We start from the raw sequence: 16568 nt of genomic DNA, 5'->3' as shown, positions 1-16568 counted from the left end.
AACAAACAAAATATGAAAGCAAACGTTTTAAAAATTCCATCACTCATTGCTTTGGATTTGTAATAGCTGGTTTTCTGCAAGCTATAAATATAAAATCACAAAAAATTTCTGTAGCAGAGCTGGAAACAGTATTTATGAATCTCCACCAAAAGCTTCTCATAGTTACTGAACTGCTAACTCTACAGCAACCACTTTATTTTCTTGAAGCATCCTAATTAGCTCTATGTCAGTGATGTTCACATTTCACACCCTCAGGAAGGGGAGAATTAAATCAAGTATTGACATATTAAATAGAGAATTTAAAGGGCTGTGGGGGCAAAGAGGAATGACTGTGATCATCAGTACTGGATATCAGAACATTGCACTTGTGGTAGCCTTAAAAGAGTGCACAGTTTTAAGAGATCAGTATGTATAGTGGAGAAATGGGTAGTCAAGACAGAGAGAATCAACGGTCAAACTCAAGAAATTTGCACCCTACTGAGGGAAGAGTGAATATGAACAGTCTATCTTGGCTGATGCAGAGGTTAAATGTAAGAAAAGACAGAAAAGGATCTGAAAGTGTGGATCAGGTCTCGACTAATAAAAAGTTGCCTGCCAGACCAAAAAATATGTGCTTTGTCTCATTAAATGGGTGAATTAAAGATTTATGAGTTCAGATATGATAACAAGTTTAAAGCTACAAGTCAGTGCCTTTAATCTTGCAGAAATATGCAGAATAGACTAGAGGGGGAATATCATAACGACTTGGTAAAAAAGTGAGGTGAGGATCTGATTTTAGGGAAGAGGGCATGCATTAAAAATGGAAATAAAAAACATTATATTATCTGAAGAAATATTCAGAGGTATATTCTACAGCCTTGGCAACTAATTAGATGGGAAGAGGTGAAAGGAAAAATAAGAGAGTTCTAGGTCTTAGATGACTGAGTAAATTAGACGATTGGTCACATTATGAAAAGATAGGAAAAAAGCTAGGAAAAACTCTTTAAAACATTTTAAAAGAATGGATAGGAGATACCCAATGAACTTCAATGTAAACCCAGAGATTATTTTTTTAAATAGTAAGAAATAGCTCATAACATAAAATCGAACATATCATAAACTTCTCATCACATGGTTTTGGCAAGTAATTTTATAGAAATTGAGAAATAGGTGATTCTCTCTACCACAAATATCTTATTTCATATTCTAAAAATATGAATAAAAATTTTTCTTTTTAACTTTAGGGTAAAAATAACCTGAATTTTAAAAAAGAGAGAGAAAACATGTAGCTTCTACTCCCAACTCCAGCCTTCACATCTCTGTTCAGAGAAGCTCGAGTCCAGTCTGGAAGAACTCAGACAGGAGGTCCTGAAGACTCCCATCACTGGGGTCTGGACCAGAGTTCTCTGGATGGCTTCTCTGTGCCATTGCTGGAAAGCAGCTATATACACAGGAAGACATGCCTGGCAGAACAGGATTTTTTTTTGGTGGGGAGGCGGGGGCCTGGTGGGGGGGCTCTTATGTGAGAAGCTAAGGACAGCTGATCTTCCCAGCTGTCTAAAACGTTGGGTCAATATTTTACTCATTAAAATCATTTTAAAAAATATTCCAGAAGCATTATCTAATTTCAGAGTCTGCACATCTGAAAATCAACAGCAAACTTTTTTCTTTTTTGAAAGTTCTGGAATGGAAAAGATATCCATTAGAGGATTTCTATCATTACCTAAATCTCTATCTAGAGAGAGGAATAGAATAAGAAAACATGTTATTTTCCCAGTAATTTGCATTTAAATATCCACTCTCCAAATGACATATGAATGAGTGTTTTCTAGTTAAGACTGAAACATATTGGAATCAATGGGGTATTTCTTCCTCTCAAAGGCTGAACTATAATTATCATTCAAAGAACACAGTTGAGAATATTCATATAATTGCATTACTAACCAAAGGTGAGTCTTCATATACAATAAGTCCATCTTTAACAGAAGGCTGAAGAGTAAGTGTTTGGACTGTGGTGTCCCTAAAGTTAAACCAACAGATTTTATAGTTAGTAAAGAAATACAGTGACATTTGATCTCGAATAAAACATGAGAACATTTCTCTTTTTCTTCCTTTAGTTCACCATCCAGCTTCTCCTAAGACGAATAAAAAAGCAAATGAAATTCCACTCAGCAACAGTATTTTGTAGATGTCAATATAAGTTATAAAGGTTTGGGAATTACTCCAAGTTTACAAATTATCCAGGCTCTTTACTTCTCCTTTTCCCAGTAATTTCCCTATGACCATTTTACACTTTAAAATCACCTCCTAAAGGTGAAAAGGAGAAATTAAAAATAAGTATTTGCATTACCTATACAATATCTCCTGGAGAAGGAAATGGCAACCCACTCCAGTATTCTTGCCTGGAGAATCCCATGGACGGAGGAGCTTGGTGGGCTACAGTCCATGGGTCACAAAGAGTCGGACACGACTGAGCGATTTCACTTTCACTTTCACACAATATCTACATTGTTTAAAAATAATTTGATGGTGAGTTTGGTGATGATTGGCATGCTGAGGTTCCTGATTAAAGTGAGTCTGTGAATTATATTTCATGGCCCAACTTGCCATCAGGCAAGACCATTTTACCTCATTCCAGCAAACATGGGACTGTGAACATTTCTGCTAGGATTAGGGCAATTCATTTTACTTTCTTAAGTCTACCTACTACTAGCTACCTGACTTTCCTTTAGAACAGGATTTTCAAAAGTATTCACAGTGTGCTACCTAAATGTTATCCAACTCCACACATGATAAGATATGAAGTTCATCACCTATGAATCTTCTTGACCAAAATGTTATAGTTAGTAAAGAGATAAAATGACATTTGATCAGAATAAAACACAAGTGTCATATATCCATTTTTTGTACTCCTGGGTCTCCTAAGTTTAGTGTAGGTTACACTTTTGCTATCTTCTGCTAAAAAAATAAAGGCCATTTTTGGGTTTTAAACAAATAACAGACCTTAATTAATATCACAAATTCACTGTTCATATTCTGGCAATACAGAAGGGTAGGTGAGGAAAAGAAATATGTGTTCACACAGATTTTTATAGCAATATAGTGAATTCTCACCTCAGCTGTCACATATTTAATGGGCAACAACATGACTCCTCCCAGCACCAAAATGGAAAAAGGAACTCTGTATCATTATCAGTAGAAAGGAAATTCAATCATTACTTTAATAATTATGGTGCTTCATAGCAGATTAAGAACAGGAAATTCAAGGTTAATTACAATTTTAAAAAGGCAAATGAAATTGTTCTATAACACGTTAATTCTGACAGCATACAATTTGGCAAATTAGATTTCTCAAAAGACTTATGCTATAAATAAAACATAGGTTTGAAGGAACAAGCACAAACCAGATGATTCCTAAAAGGGACAAGGAATAAGTATAAATACAAATGGGAAACATGGCTTTCAGTGGAGTAGGCAATGAGAAAGAGCAACGTAATGAGAAAAAGTGGTTTTGTTCCATTCTTATTATCAGTCCTTTGTCTTACATGTCAAAGGAAAAGCAAAGGCTAGCAAAATATGTAAAATGATATTCAATTAAAAAAACAGGTTGGCTTATATGTCAGTCCCTCATTATATAAGAGTAGAAAATAACTCACTAATTTCTGCATAGCACTTAATACAACAACAAAAAATGCTTGAACTTCCCTGATGGCCCAGTGGATTAGAATCTGCCTGCTAATACAGCAGACACAGGTTTAATCCGTGGTCCAGAAGATTCCACGTGCTGCAGAGCAACTAGGCTTGGGTGTCACAGCTTCTGAGCTCATGCTTTACAACCTGTGAGCTACAGCCACTGAGCCCACACACTGCAACGACTGAAGCCAGCACACCTAGAGCCCGTGCTCCGCAACAAGGCAAGCCGCTGCAATGAGAAGCCCACAGACCGCAACAAAGAGTAGCCCAAGCGCAGCAAAGAAGAACCACTGCAACCAAAAGCGTATAAATATATATTTTTAAAAAGCTTGTTTTTCAAGGTATCTTACAATATTATAAACTTCAACTCAGTAAATGATGACTACTGTCACAAGTAGCATATAAGTGACAGTGAGTTGCTCAGTCGCGTCCAACTCTTTGCGACTGTATAGTCCATGGGATTCTCCAGGCCAGAATACTGGAGTGGGCAGCCTTTCCCTTCTCCAGGGGATTTCCCCAACCCAAGGATCGAACCCAGTCTCCGGCACTGCAGGCAGATTCTCTACCAGCTGAGCTACCAGGAAAGCCATGACAGAATAGCATATAAATTGACTCTTAAAGACAATACAATGATCCTTTTTCAGAAAATATTTGACTAAAATCATTGCTTTGGTTTTAGGAGCATCATAGTAATTCTCCACACAAATAATCAATGACCCTAAGAGAATATTTTATTTGCTACAGTTTCAATTCTATTATGATTTGTTCCTCTTAAGAATTGTTTTGAAATATAAGCTCATAAAAGCTGAAGTAGAGTCAAAATTTGCACAATACTGGGGAAAAGAAAACACATCTTAGTAACAGTTTCTTAGCCTACAGTTTAACAAAGAGACATCTCTCCAGGACATAACAGTTACCAGCAATGCTTGAGGAATTAATTAGAATGTTCAGCTAATTGCTGACATTTATGTTAGCACCAATTGTTCTCACTTACTATTTTACAAACTAAAGTTGTCCATCAGTTAAAGCCTGTGTTGATAAAGAGGCTACTAAAAAAAAAAAAAAAAAAAAAAAAAACGCTGCTAAACTCTAGTCTTATTTTAACTCTGTAACTTTAAAGTTTTTTACGCTGGAGTTATTAATGCTTCAATAGTAATTTTAAATGATTCCAGATGCAATAAAAGTAATTAAATTGAATAAAGACCAAGTTTTTATCAAAATAAGGACAGCAAATTGGCCACTGGAGAGCAAGCACAATCCATTCCTGTGACTTTGCTAATAAAGGTACATTAAGCTAATAAATTCTAATTTATTGAGGGGCAAAAGATCTCAAAATAGCAATGTCTATTTTGAGGATGATATTTTAGTAAGTTGTATTTAAATTGGCTTATGGTTAGCTGTCTTTTAGAAAAATAAGAATAGTTAACCACAAGGGTGAAGGAGGAAAAAAGACACATAGGAGTTTCAAATAGCTAATAAAAATCTTATCTAATTTTGCAGTTCATTAAAATAGAGATGGCTAAAGTAATAGTCCATTCATTATTATAAACCAAGCATTTGGTTTATTAAAGAAAGATAGAAAGATAGAAAAGAAAGATAGAAAAGAAAGATAGAATATGACTCACAGGAGGCACTTTACAAATATTTGCTCAATATTTTAAGAAGTGGGATGATTATGAAAATAGAATCAAATGGTAATTTAAACAAATTAGATATAAGCATAAAATTACTGTCTGACAAGTAAATGCTGTTGAAGGATATTTTAAGTGAAGAAGTCATGGTATTATCAAGACTATCATTTCTAGAAGGCTTATTTTAAAACAAGTAATGAAATAAAGATAAGAAGTACTACTAATAATTATCATTAATAAAAAAAGAGAGTGGTAACTTAGACAAAGGGGATGCAAACGAATTTGAGAATTAATGTTTACAAACATTCTGGGTTCTCTGCACACTTCCTTCCTGCCTTGCCTACAAAAGATAAATTTATTTTGCTAAGTTGGGAAAGAAACTTCCCTGAGCCCTCAAACAGAAATAATCACTAATATAAGCAGTGTTGCCACACAATCCAAAATAAAAGAAGATACAAGTTAGCTGTGATTATTGCAGGGTTGCTTAAAAACCAGCACTGGTCTATTAATAAATAGGCCTCCTAGTTTTGTCAATTACTTCAACTTTCTTGTTTTTAAATCACTTAAACTCCTTTTAAAAATTACTATTATTTTTTTCATGCACAAGTATATATTTTCTGTTTTAACTTTTTGTGTTTATTGGAATATAGCCAATTAACAATGTTGTGATAGTTTCAGGTGGACTAGCAAATCAATTAAACTCCTGAAAGCCAATATTATCCACCTCTACAGAGGGGAATTAAAATAGCAACATTTGAGGAAATAGAGTAAAAAGTTAAAAAGACAAAAGTGAGAAAGAAATATTATTAAATGTGCTTTGAATGCTGTAAGGGAAAAGTCCTTTTCATAAGATAAAAAAAATATTATTTCTGCCAAAGTGACTGAAAAGACTCCAGCTCTTAAAAGAGTTGTTTTGGAGGACAAATTATGTATTTAGTCGTCAAACACTCATCACTAATACATCCAGATGCATAAACTCCTAACAAACCATAAAAGGAGGGAAGACATTGGGGGATAATATTTATGGAAGGGAGTCGACTGTGGTTCAGCACTTTGCTCTCCAGAGGTAGGTTTTTCTGGGAACAACAGGTAGAAAACAGCCACCGCAAAACAGTCATTTGATGGAAGCTATAATTTTCAAAATATTAATAGTTTTCAAACTCTACATTACCTTCCTTATCACGTCTCCCAACAATATATTAACACTTATTTAAAAAGAAATTCCTCCAATATTCAAAGTCATGCTGATAGTCAAACCTTTAACAAAATCTGAACGTTTTGTAACTTGTCTAGTCTTTTTAAAAATAAATATTTGTAAATATTTACAATGGGATCTTTTGTCTTTATTCTCAAAATGAGCTTACTGGCTTGGGAAATTTTAGGGTACTCAAAATGACCTAATTTCTTTGTAGGAACTTCATTATCTCTTTTCTAGAAACAAAAAAAGAAAAACAGTATGCAGGTTTCTTACTTATCTTTTCCCCTGACATTAAACAATGTATTTTCTGATCAGTTTTTTAAAAGGAAAAGAGTGAAATGTAGACTAAAATATTGATACAAAACTGAATGAGTAAAAATATTAAAAAATTAAGCAAATACATTTTCATATCAGGACATGAGATGATTGTTTGTTCAATAAATATTTATTGAATATCTACTAATAGGCACTGCTTTAGATAAGAAGGATAAGTCCCTGTGAAAGTACAAATTCTTTCCTTTGCTGAGCTTAAATTCCTAATATATTTCAGTGAACTTATTTTTACCATACTAATGATGTACCACCTTTGGCACAGTATAAACTGGATCCTGCATGAAATTAAATATCAAAAGATAATTTACAATCGTCCCCTTCTCCTCCTGCCTTCTACCTTTCCCCACAACAGCATCTTTTCAAATGAGTCAGTTCTTTGCATCAGGTGGCCAAAGTATTGGAGTTTCAGCTTCAGCATCAGTCCTTCCAGTGAATATTCAGGATTGATTTCCGTTAGGATAGACTGGTTGGATCTCCTTGCAATCCAAGGGACTCTCACAGTTCAAAAGTATCAATTCTTCGACGCTCAGATTTCCTTATAGTCCAACTCTCACATCCATACATGACTACTGGAAAAACCATAGCCTTAACTAGACGGACCTTTGTTGGCAAAGTAATATCTCTACTTTTTAATGTGCTGTCTAGGTTGGTGATAACTTTACTTCCAAGGAGCAAGCGCCTTTTAATTTCATAGCTGCAGTCACCACCTGCAGTGCTTTTGGAGCCCAAAAAAATAAAGTCAGCCACTGTTTCCCCATCTATTTGCCATGAAGTGATGGGACTGGATGCCATGATCTTCGTTTTCTGAATGTTGAGCTTTAAGTCAACTCTTTCACTCTCCTCTTTCACTTTCATCAAGAGGCTCTTTAGTTCTTCATCACTTTCTGCCATAAGGGTGGTGTCGTCTGCATATCTGAGTTTATTGATATTTCTCCCAGCAATCTTGATTTCAGCTTGTGCTTCATCCAGCCCAGCATTTCCCATGATGTACTCTGCATAAGTTAAATAAGCTGGATGACAATATGCATCCTTGACATAATCCTTTCCCGATTTGGAACCAGTCTGTTGTTCCATGTCCAGTTCTAACTGTTGCTTCCTGACCTGCTTACAGATTTCTCAAGAGGCAAGTCAGGTGGTCTGGTATTCCCATCTCTTGAAGAATTTTCTACAATTTATTGTGATCCACACAGTCAAAGGCTTTGGCATAGTCAGTAAAACAGAAATAGATGTTTTTCTGAACTCTTTTGCTCTTTCAATGATCCTGCAGATCTTGGCAATTTGATCTCTGGTTCCTCTGCCTTTTCTAGATCCAGCTTGAACGTCTGGAAATTCATGGTTCACGTATTTTTGAAACCTCGCTTAGAGAATTTTAAGGTTTACTTTACTAGTGTGTGAGATGAGTGCAACTGTGTGGTAGTTTGAGCATTCTTTGGCATTGCCTTTCTTTGAGATTGGAATGAAAACTTACGTTCCAGTCCTGTGGCCACTGCTGAGTTTTCCAGATTTGCTGGCATATTGCATGCAGCACTTTCACAGCATCATATTTTAGGATTTGAAATAGCTCAACTGGAATTCCATCACCTCCTCTACATTCCAGGATGTCTGGCTCTAGGCGAGTGACCACACCATCGTGATTATCTGGGTTGTGAAGATCTTTTTTGTACAGTTCTTCTGTGTATTTTTGCCACCTCTTCTTAATATCTTCTGCTTCTCCTAGGTCCATACCATTTCTGTCCTTTATTGAGCCCATCTTTGCATGAAATGTTTCCTTGGTATCTCTAATTTTCTTGAAGAGATCTTTCCCATTCTACTGTTTTCCTCTATTTCTTTGCACTGATCACTGAGGAAGGCTTTCTTATCTCTCCTTGCTATTCTTTGGAACTCTGCATTAGCAACAAAAACTAAAGAGTTTGTTTAACCCCAGCCCATTTTCCAGTGTCATTTTTACGGCAGAGGAAAAGGAATAAACATTAATACCTCTGAGGAATTAGAGAGCACAGGACAGAGCAGTCCTTTAACACATTTCTTTGTCATTTTCATTTTTTTCTTAAAATGTGATGGAGATTTTGAATGCTACTCTTTAACATACCCAGTTTTTCTAATACAAACATGTGTATGACACCATTAGGGAAACACCAACAAGGAGCTGCTGTCCAGACACCAGGGTGGGCGGAGGACAGCTGACCAAACATAGCCAGCTCAGCCTCTGGCTGCTTTTCCTCTTCCTGTATCGAGCACACTTCTTGAACTTCAAATTAAAGAAATGAGTGGGCATAAAGCGGCAACCGTTCTCTTTCAGTGCTTTATGAACTGTGCCAGGATGATCACTGTGGAGAGCTTCCCGAGCGATGCTGAAGAGGCAGTGCGCACAGCATTTTCTGACCGGGTTCCAGTGGGCATTTCAACCACTGCACCTTTTAAAGATATGAGCAGCTTAGGTCATTGGGACTTGTAAGTTCTCTCGTCTCCTGGGCAAAACTATTTTTTTCAAGATGAAAGTGAGGGTGTGGTTCATTTGTCCTGTTCTCTCACTTGAGTTTCGGTATTATTTCTATGTATTCAAGGTTTGTCTGAGAAGCTTGAAAGTCCCATCATAAAGAAAAAAAAGTACTTACTACACAGATAAAACTTAAAATATAAAAGGCATGTTTATAGAGGCAAAAGACTGGAAATAGGCTACTATGCCTAAGGGCTACTCAAAAGTCAGCTTCTCAGGACAGCCTTCTCTGGCCTATCTATGAACATGGTAAACCCCACTCTGGCCCCCTTTCCTGCCTTATTTTTCCGCATGGCACTTATTATCTGACAGACTGCATATTTTAAATAAGTATCTTGTTTTCTCACTAGGAAAACCCCTCTCTCTCACTAGTAATTAGAATATAAATATGAAGTCTGCGGCTTTTGGCTCTTTTGTTCCTGATATAGTCACTCATGCTAGGAAAGTGACCAGCATCTACTAGGTGTTCAGCAACATTTGCTGAAGTGGACACGTTTCAGTCAGCTATGCTAGTCAGGGGCCCTAGGCTGTCCTGAGTTGCTGGTAATTCCTTATGCATCGTGCCCAAGTGTGTGCCCTTATTCTGGGAAGTTTTTTGTTCCCTTCTCCCCATTTTGCCAAAGAGGGACAAAGCATCAAGGTCTGTTCCTCAAAGGCTCAGCTCAAAAGATCGTCTCCTCTTTGAAGCATTAAGTATTTCTCAGTTCTATACTCCCAGTTGAATTACTGTCTCACAGAAAGCACTTTACACTTAACAAACATTTTATTTGTTCATGTAACCTCAGAATCGGCCCAAATTGACCGTATCCTGTTTCTAACAAGTTACTGAGCTATTTTTAAAGACAGTAGAACAAAACAGCAGGTCATGCAGGCAAAGCATATGCAGAGGAGAACATTTTGTACTCAAATAATACCTGGAACCAAAATTTCTATCCTCATCTCCCAATAGCAGCCAGGGAACCAAAGGACCAGGACATGACCAGGACCTGAACATGGGATCCCTTTCAGAGGTGAAGGGTCTGTTGTCCAGGAAGACCCAGTGCTGAAGCCCCCTTAGCACACCTTACCACAAATGGCCATGTTTCAAAGCCCTCCAATCAAAACCTGCCTGCCAGTGCTTCTGTATACCAACCCTCCTCACCTAACTCATGAAAGTGTGACCCAGCTCCAGATTGGGAAGAGACAGAATTGAGCCCTGTCTCTTCTCTCCCTGCTGACTGACTCTGAAGATAGCTCTTTTCTTTTATCAAACTCCAGTACCATGGTACTGGCTTCTATGTGCACTGGGCAGAGTGCTCCAATGAACACTGGGGTACATGTGTAAGAATCTGACTTTCACCTCATGTGAATGGAGGGCCAATCATCTCTACACTTCAGACAGAGGACTATCTAAATGGATGTCTCAAAGATGAACGGGAAGACAGACACTGCATCTATCCATTTGCTTAACAAAAGTATATTATACACCTACCGTATTCCTGAAATCATGCTGGAGGAGGCAGTTCAAAGAAATGCCCCTGCCCTTAGGGAGACAACACTAAGAAGGCAGGCAGAGGTGGAAACCCATGATTGTGGTAAAGAATGACATGTATAACAGTGGAGTCTATTCTAGGTCAGTGGCTCTCAGTGCATGATGAATAAGTTTTGTTTGTTTGTTTTATTGAGAAGATCCACTCTTAAGTACACAAATATAGAAATAACAGCCTAACTAAAGTTGAAATACCTTAAAACACTTTATCATGGATCGGAAGAATCAATATAGTCATGGATCCGAAGAATCAATATAGTCATGGATTGGAAGACTCAATATAGTGAAAATGAGTATACTACCCAAAGCAATCTATAGATTCAAGGCAATCCCTATCAAGCTACCAATAGTATTTTTCACACAACTAGAACAAATAATTTCATAATTTGTATGGAAATATAAAAAAACCTCGAATAGCCAAAGCAATCTTGAGAAAGAAGAATGGAATTGGAGGAATCAATCTGCCTGACTTCAGGCTCTACTACAAAGCCACAGTCATCAAGACAGTATGGTATTTGCATAAAGACAGAAATATAGATCAATGGAACAAATTAGAAAGCCCAGAGATAAATTCACACACATCTATGGAAACCTTATCTTTGACAAAGGAGGCAAGAATATACAATGAAGAAAAGACAATCTCTTTAACAAGTGGTGCTGGCAAAACTGGTCAATCACTTGTAAAAGAATGAAACTAGAACATTCTCTAACACCATACACAAAAATAAACTCAAAATGGATTAAAGATCTAAACATAAGACCAGAAACAATAAAACTCTTAGAGGAGAACATAGGCAAAACACTCTCCAACATAAATCACAGCAGGATCCTCTATGACCCACCTCCTAGAATACTGGAAATAAAAGCAAAAATAAACAAAGGGGACTTAATTAAAATTAAAAGCTTCTGCACAACAAAGGAAACTATAAGCAAGGTGAAAAGACAGTCTCCAGAATGGGAGAAAATAACAGCAAATGAAGCAACTGACAAAGAATTAATCTCAAAAATATACAAGCAACTCTTGCAGCTCAATTCCAGAAAAATAAACGACCCAATCAAAAAATGGGCCAAAGAACTAAACAGACATTTCTTCAAAGAAGACATACAGATGGCTAACAAACACATGAAAAGAGGCTCAACATCACTCATTATCAGAGGAATGCAAATTAAGATCACAATGAGGTACCATTTCACATCAGTCAGAATGGCTGTGATCCAAAAGTCTATAAGCAATAAATGCTGGAGAGGGTGTGGAGAAAAGGGAACCCTCTTACACTATTGGTGGGAATGCAAACTAAAACAGCCACTATGGAGAACAGTGTGGAGATTCCTTTAAAAACCGGAAATAGAATTGCCATATGACCCAGCAATCCCACCGCTGGGCATACACACCAAGGAAACCAGAATTGAAAGAGACACGTGTACCCCAATGTTCATTGCAGCACTGTTTATAATAGCCAGGACATGGAAGCAACCTAGATGTCCATCAGCAGACAGATAGATAAGAAAGCTGTGGTACATATACACAATGGAGTATTACTCAGCCATTAAGAAGAATACATTTTAATCAGTTCTAAAGAGGTGGATGAAACTGGAGCCTATTATACAGAGTGAAGTAAGCCAGAAAGAAAATCACCAATACAGTATAATAATGCATATATATGGAATTTAGAAAGATGGTAACGATAACCCTGTATGTGAGAGAGCAAAAGAGACATAGATGTATAGAACAGTCTTTTGGACTCTGTGGGAGAGGGCGAGGGTGGGATGATTTGGGAGAATGGCTTTGAAATATGTATATTATCATATGTGAAACGAATCGCCAGTCCAGGTTTGATTCATGAGACAGGGTGCTCAGGGCTGGTGCACTGGGATGACCCAGAGGGATGGGATGGGGAGGGATGTGGGAGGGGGGTTCAGGATGGGGAACTTGTGGCGGATTCATGTTAATGTATGTCAAAACCAATACAATATTGTAAAGTAATTAGCCTCCAATTAAAATAAATATATTTATATTAAAAATACTTTAAAATTATATTTGTTAATAATACAAAAAACTTTTTGCTCTCGTTAAAAATTAACAAAGGATATTTTAGAAAGAATAATGTGATTAATCACACTTTATTATTTGTGTGATTTAAAGGTCCAGTCTACATTGAGTTTACTTCAACACTTACTATAGCTGACAAAGAGTTCACAGAGACACATAGCTCCAAACAGAGGCGCAACATGGACTGTACTCCCTGGAGCTCAACGCACACTTTTTTCCCTTCTGTTTTTCAAATTAAGTATTTATTTGGCTGTGCTGGGTCTTCATTGTGACACTTGGGATCTTTAGAAGCAGCATGTGGGATCTAGTTCCCTGACCAGGGATCGAACATAGGCCCCCTGCATTGGGAGTGTGGCATTTTAGCCACTGGGCCCCAAGGGGAGTCCCCGCATTTTTCAATTTCATCTATCAAAACATATAAAGGTTTTTGTTACAGTTAGGCTTGGGAATTTCTATCTTTCCTGACATCAGTGTTTTTGCAAACTATTTGGACAGTGTCATGTTTTATATTTTGAACGAATGGGTTCAAAAACCACTGAAACTCTTAATTTGTAGGAAACTGTATTTTAAACTGCATTAGTGTGCAGACATGAGAAATTTTAGAAGTATATTACATTCTATTTCTACTTCGGGCACCAAATGTGTGGGTTTTCTATACTCCACAATTCTCTAGGGATGTAAAGTCATCTTATTAGACTCTCTTATCACTCTGGAGATTCCCAAGGTCTTAGAACTGGAGACAAAGACCAAATATTTTAGGAAAAGATTTCCCTATCACACAAGAAACTAAAACTGTTTTAGAAGCTCTTCTGCCCAGAAAGGGAATGAAGACCAAACATATAATTATTATATTGTAATATCACAGAGTAACATACATTATTTTCAGCCACACAAAAAACTAATTGAAACAGTTATAAACATCAAATTCAAAAACATTCTTTCCAGAGAAGCTTTTTTTTTTCCCAGGACTTATTTTCTACTTTACAGCTAAAGCATGACCTTCAGATTTAAGGATCAAATTAAATGTTTTTCTAATTTTTAAATTATCTGTTATGTAGCACTCTCTGACAGCCATTAACACACAGACAGATCAACCAGTTGTGAACTCCTGACTTTGTAAAAGACAGACGGGTAGGTATGACAGATCTTTTAAATATTTTGCAGTGAGATTAGAAGTGGTGAGACTGTGTAGTATAAAAGATTTTCACGGTCAGTTCCTACCTCATTACAAAATATTGCAATAGTTTTGGCTTTGATTTAAAGGTCTCACTTTTATATCAAACTAGTGACATCCTGTAGTGCTTTGTACAAGTTTTCGTTCAATCTTTGTGGCAGTATTTTGTTTTTAATCATTTGGAGTGAATATGTCATATGTGGTGTCCTCTGTAACCTTATTCAAGAGTACGTATTGTCTCTATCCAATCAAATCAGATGCTCCATCAATGGTTATACTTACATAAATTTCTGCCGATTTCATATTATTTATGTTTACATTATCAATGTTATTTTCAACCCAGGTTGTTGCTGTTTTTTTTTTTTTCCACAAATCTTTTAAACCACTGTCCATTACATGAGGGCTGGCTTAGTTAACACTAACACTTAGTTAAACTATTCAAAAGCAGAGACATTACTTTGCCGACTAAGGTCTGTCTAGTCAAGGCTATGGTTTTTCCTGTGGTCATGTATGGATGTGAGAGTTGGACTGAAGGCTGAGCGCCGAAGAATTGATGCTTTTGAGCTGTGGTGTTGGAGAAGACTCTTGAGAGTCCCTTGGACTGCAAGGAGATCCAACCAGTCCATTCTGAAGGAGGTCAACCCTGGGATTTCTTTGGAAGGAATGATGCTGAAGCTGAAGCTCCAGTACTTTGGCCACCTCATGCAAAGAGTTGACTCATTGGAAAAGACTCTGATGCTGGGAGGGGTTGGGGGCAGGAAGAGAAGGGGACGACAGAGGATGAGATGGCTGGATGGCACTCGATGGACGTCAGTCTGAGTGAACTCCAGGAGTTGGTGATGAACAGGGAGGCCTGGCGTGCTGCGATTCATGGGGTCACAAAAAGTCGGACATGACTGAGCAACTGAACTGAACTATACCATTACCGCTGAGAGTTGGTAAAAAGAAAATCACATTCAGAATGTGATGGGTGTACCAGCTAAGACGCTTTGTTAGTAGACTGCAGAGTTCCTAGTGCTATCCCCACTTTATTCAGTTTTACTAAGCTACAGGCTCAGCTCTGCTCAGTTCCTGATTTCCTATTCTGAACAGGAAATGAGATACGCAACTTACTGATCTTGCTCAGAGAGGTTATAAATCTCCTAAGTCTCATCTACTTCTGCCTCTGTCCTCTTGATTACCTGGCTATCACACCAACCTTCCCACTGGTACTGGTATCCTTACTCCTGAAAACCCTATTTCCCCTGGGTCAGATTCAAGCTAGGTCTGGTATCTTCTGCTATTGGCTGGAGTCCTATTCCATACTATCAACAGTCCAAGTTCTCAGAAGCCCCAAGTTACTGTAATTAGTAATCACTTATGGATCCATCATAGAATAGGTCAATTCAACCACTGAATCTCCAAGAGACAAAGCTGCTAAAATGTTAGAATGTCTTGCTGTAAATTCCAACACAAAAGATAGTTATTGCTTCCAAACTTATCCATTTACTAATTATCACATTACCCTATAGATATTTGTATATCATCTGGAGCAAGGAGATCAAACCAGTCAATAGTAAAGGAAATAAACCCTGAATATGCATTGGAAGGACTGATGCTGAAGCTGAAGCTCCAATACTTTGGCCACTGATACAAAGAGCTGACTCACTGGAAAAGACCCTGATGCTGGGAAAGACTGAGGGCAAGCGGAGAAGGGGGTGACAGAGGATGAGATGGTTGGAGGGCATCATTGTCTCGATGGACACGATCTGAGCAAACTGTGGGAGATAGTGAAGGGCAGGGTGATACATTTCATGGGGTTGCAAAGAGTTGGACACAACTTAGCAACTGAACAACAAACAAAAGTATCGGTATTTTTCAGTTTATTGAATTATTTGTTTACTGCATATCTTCTCTTTACCACTAGAAGGAAAGCTTCATGAAAGCAATGACTTTGGCTTCTTGTTCATTACTGTATTTCTCAAGCCCTAGAATATTGTCGGGGTCCAGCCCCGGTGGATCCAGGGAATTCGAAGGGTGGACGGCGTTGGCGTGGAAAGACTTGTTTGTTTATTAATGTAAGATTGGATTAAGAAACTATAGTGTAATAAGAAGATTAAGTGGAGGAAGAGGGCTGAATAGCTTGGTTTACGCGGAAGGCCAATAAAATTCCAGACAAGGAATCTGCACCATCTACGTTGGGCCACCGGCGCCCGCTTGAATATCTAAGGGTGCCTCACCTTAAGCTCCCTTTAGTGCGGGTCTTAACAGCCGGGGCAAGTAAGTAGACCTGGCGAGCCTCCGCGCCCCAGGTGGAGATTCAGCCTGAAGTTAAAGTACAGAGCAGAGAGAGGGAAAGGGAGAGAAGAAGAAAGAGAGAGAAAGACACGGGGGAGCCAGAGTCCCAAGAAACCAGGCTGAGAGACTAGTTCGAGAAGCTGGTCCGAGAAACTGGCCCCCGGCCCCCGGCCCCCATCCTTTATTGTTCAGAAGGCCTTTTATACTT

General features: G+C 37.8%; 1 protein-coding gene across 1 annotated transcript in view; it reads right to left on the bottom strand.

The window, feature by feature from the left end:
- The window catches only part of VWA8 (von Willebrand factor A domain containing 8), a 376045-nt gene that overhangs the window by 189928 nt on the left and 169549 nt on the right, over positions 1-16568 (bottom strand). Inside the window, exon 22 of the mRNA XM_018056795.1 lies at positions 1924-1999. Within this exon, the coding sequence (XP_017912284.1) occupies positions 1924-1999 (76 nt within the window). The remainder of the gene's footprint in view (positions 1-1923; positions 2000-16568) is intronic.

This window comes from Capra hircus, chromosome 12 (assembly GCF_001704415.2).
Source record: "Capra hircus breed San Clemente chromosome 12, ASM170441v1, whole genome shotgun sequence".
In the NCBI taxonomy this organism is placed as follows: domain Eukaryota; kingdom Metazoa; phylum Chordata; class Mammalia; order Artiodactyla; family Bovidae; genus Capra; species Capra hircus.
Note: the sequence above shows the minus strand (reverse complement) of the source record. Positions and strands in the feature narration are given on the sequence as shown.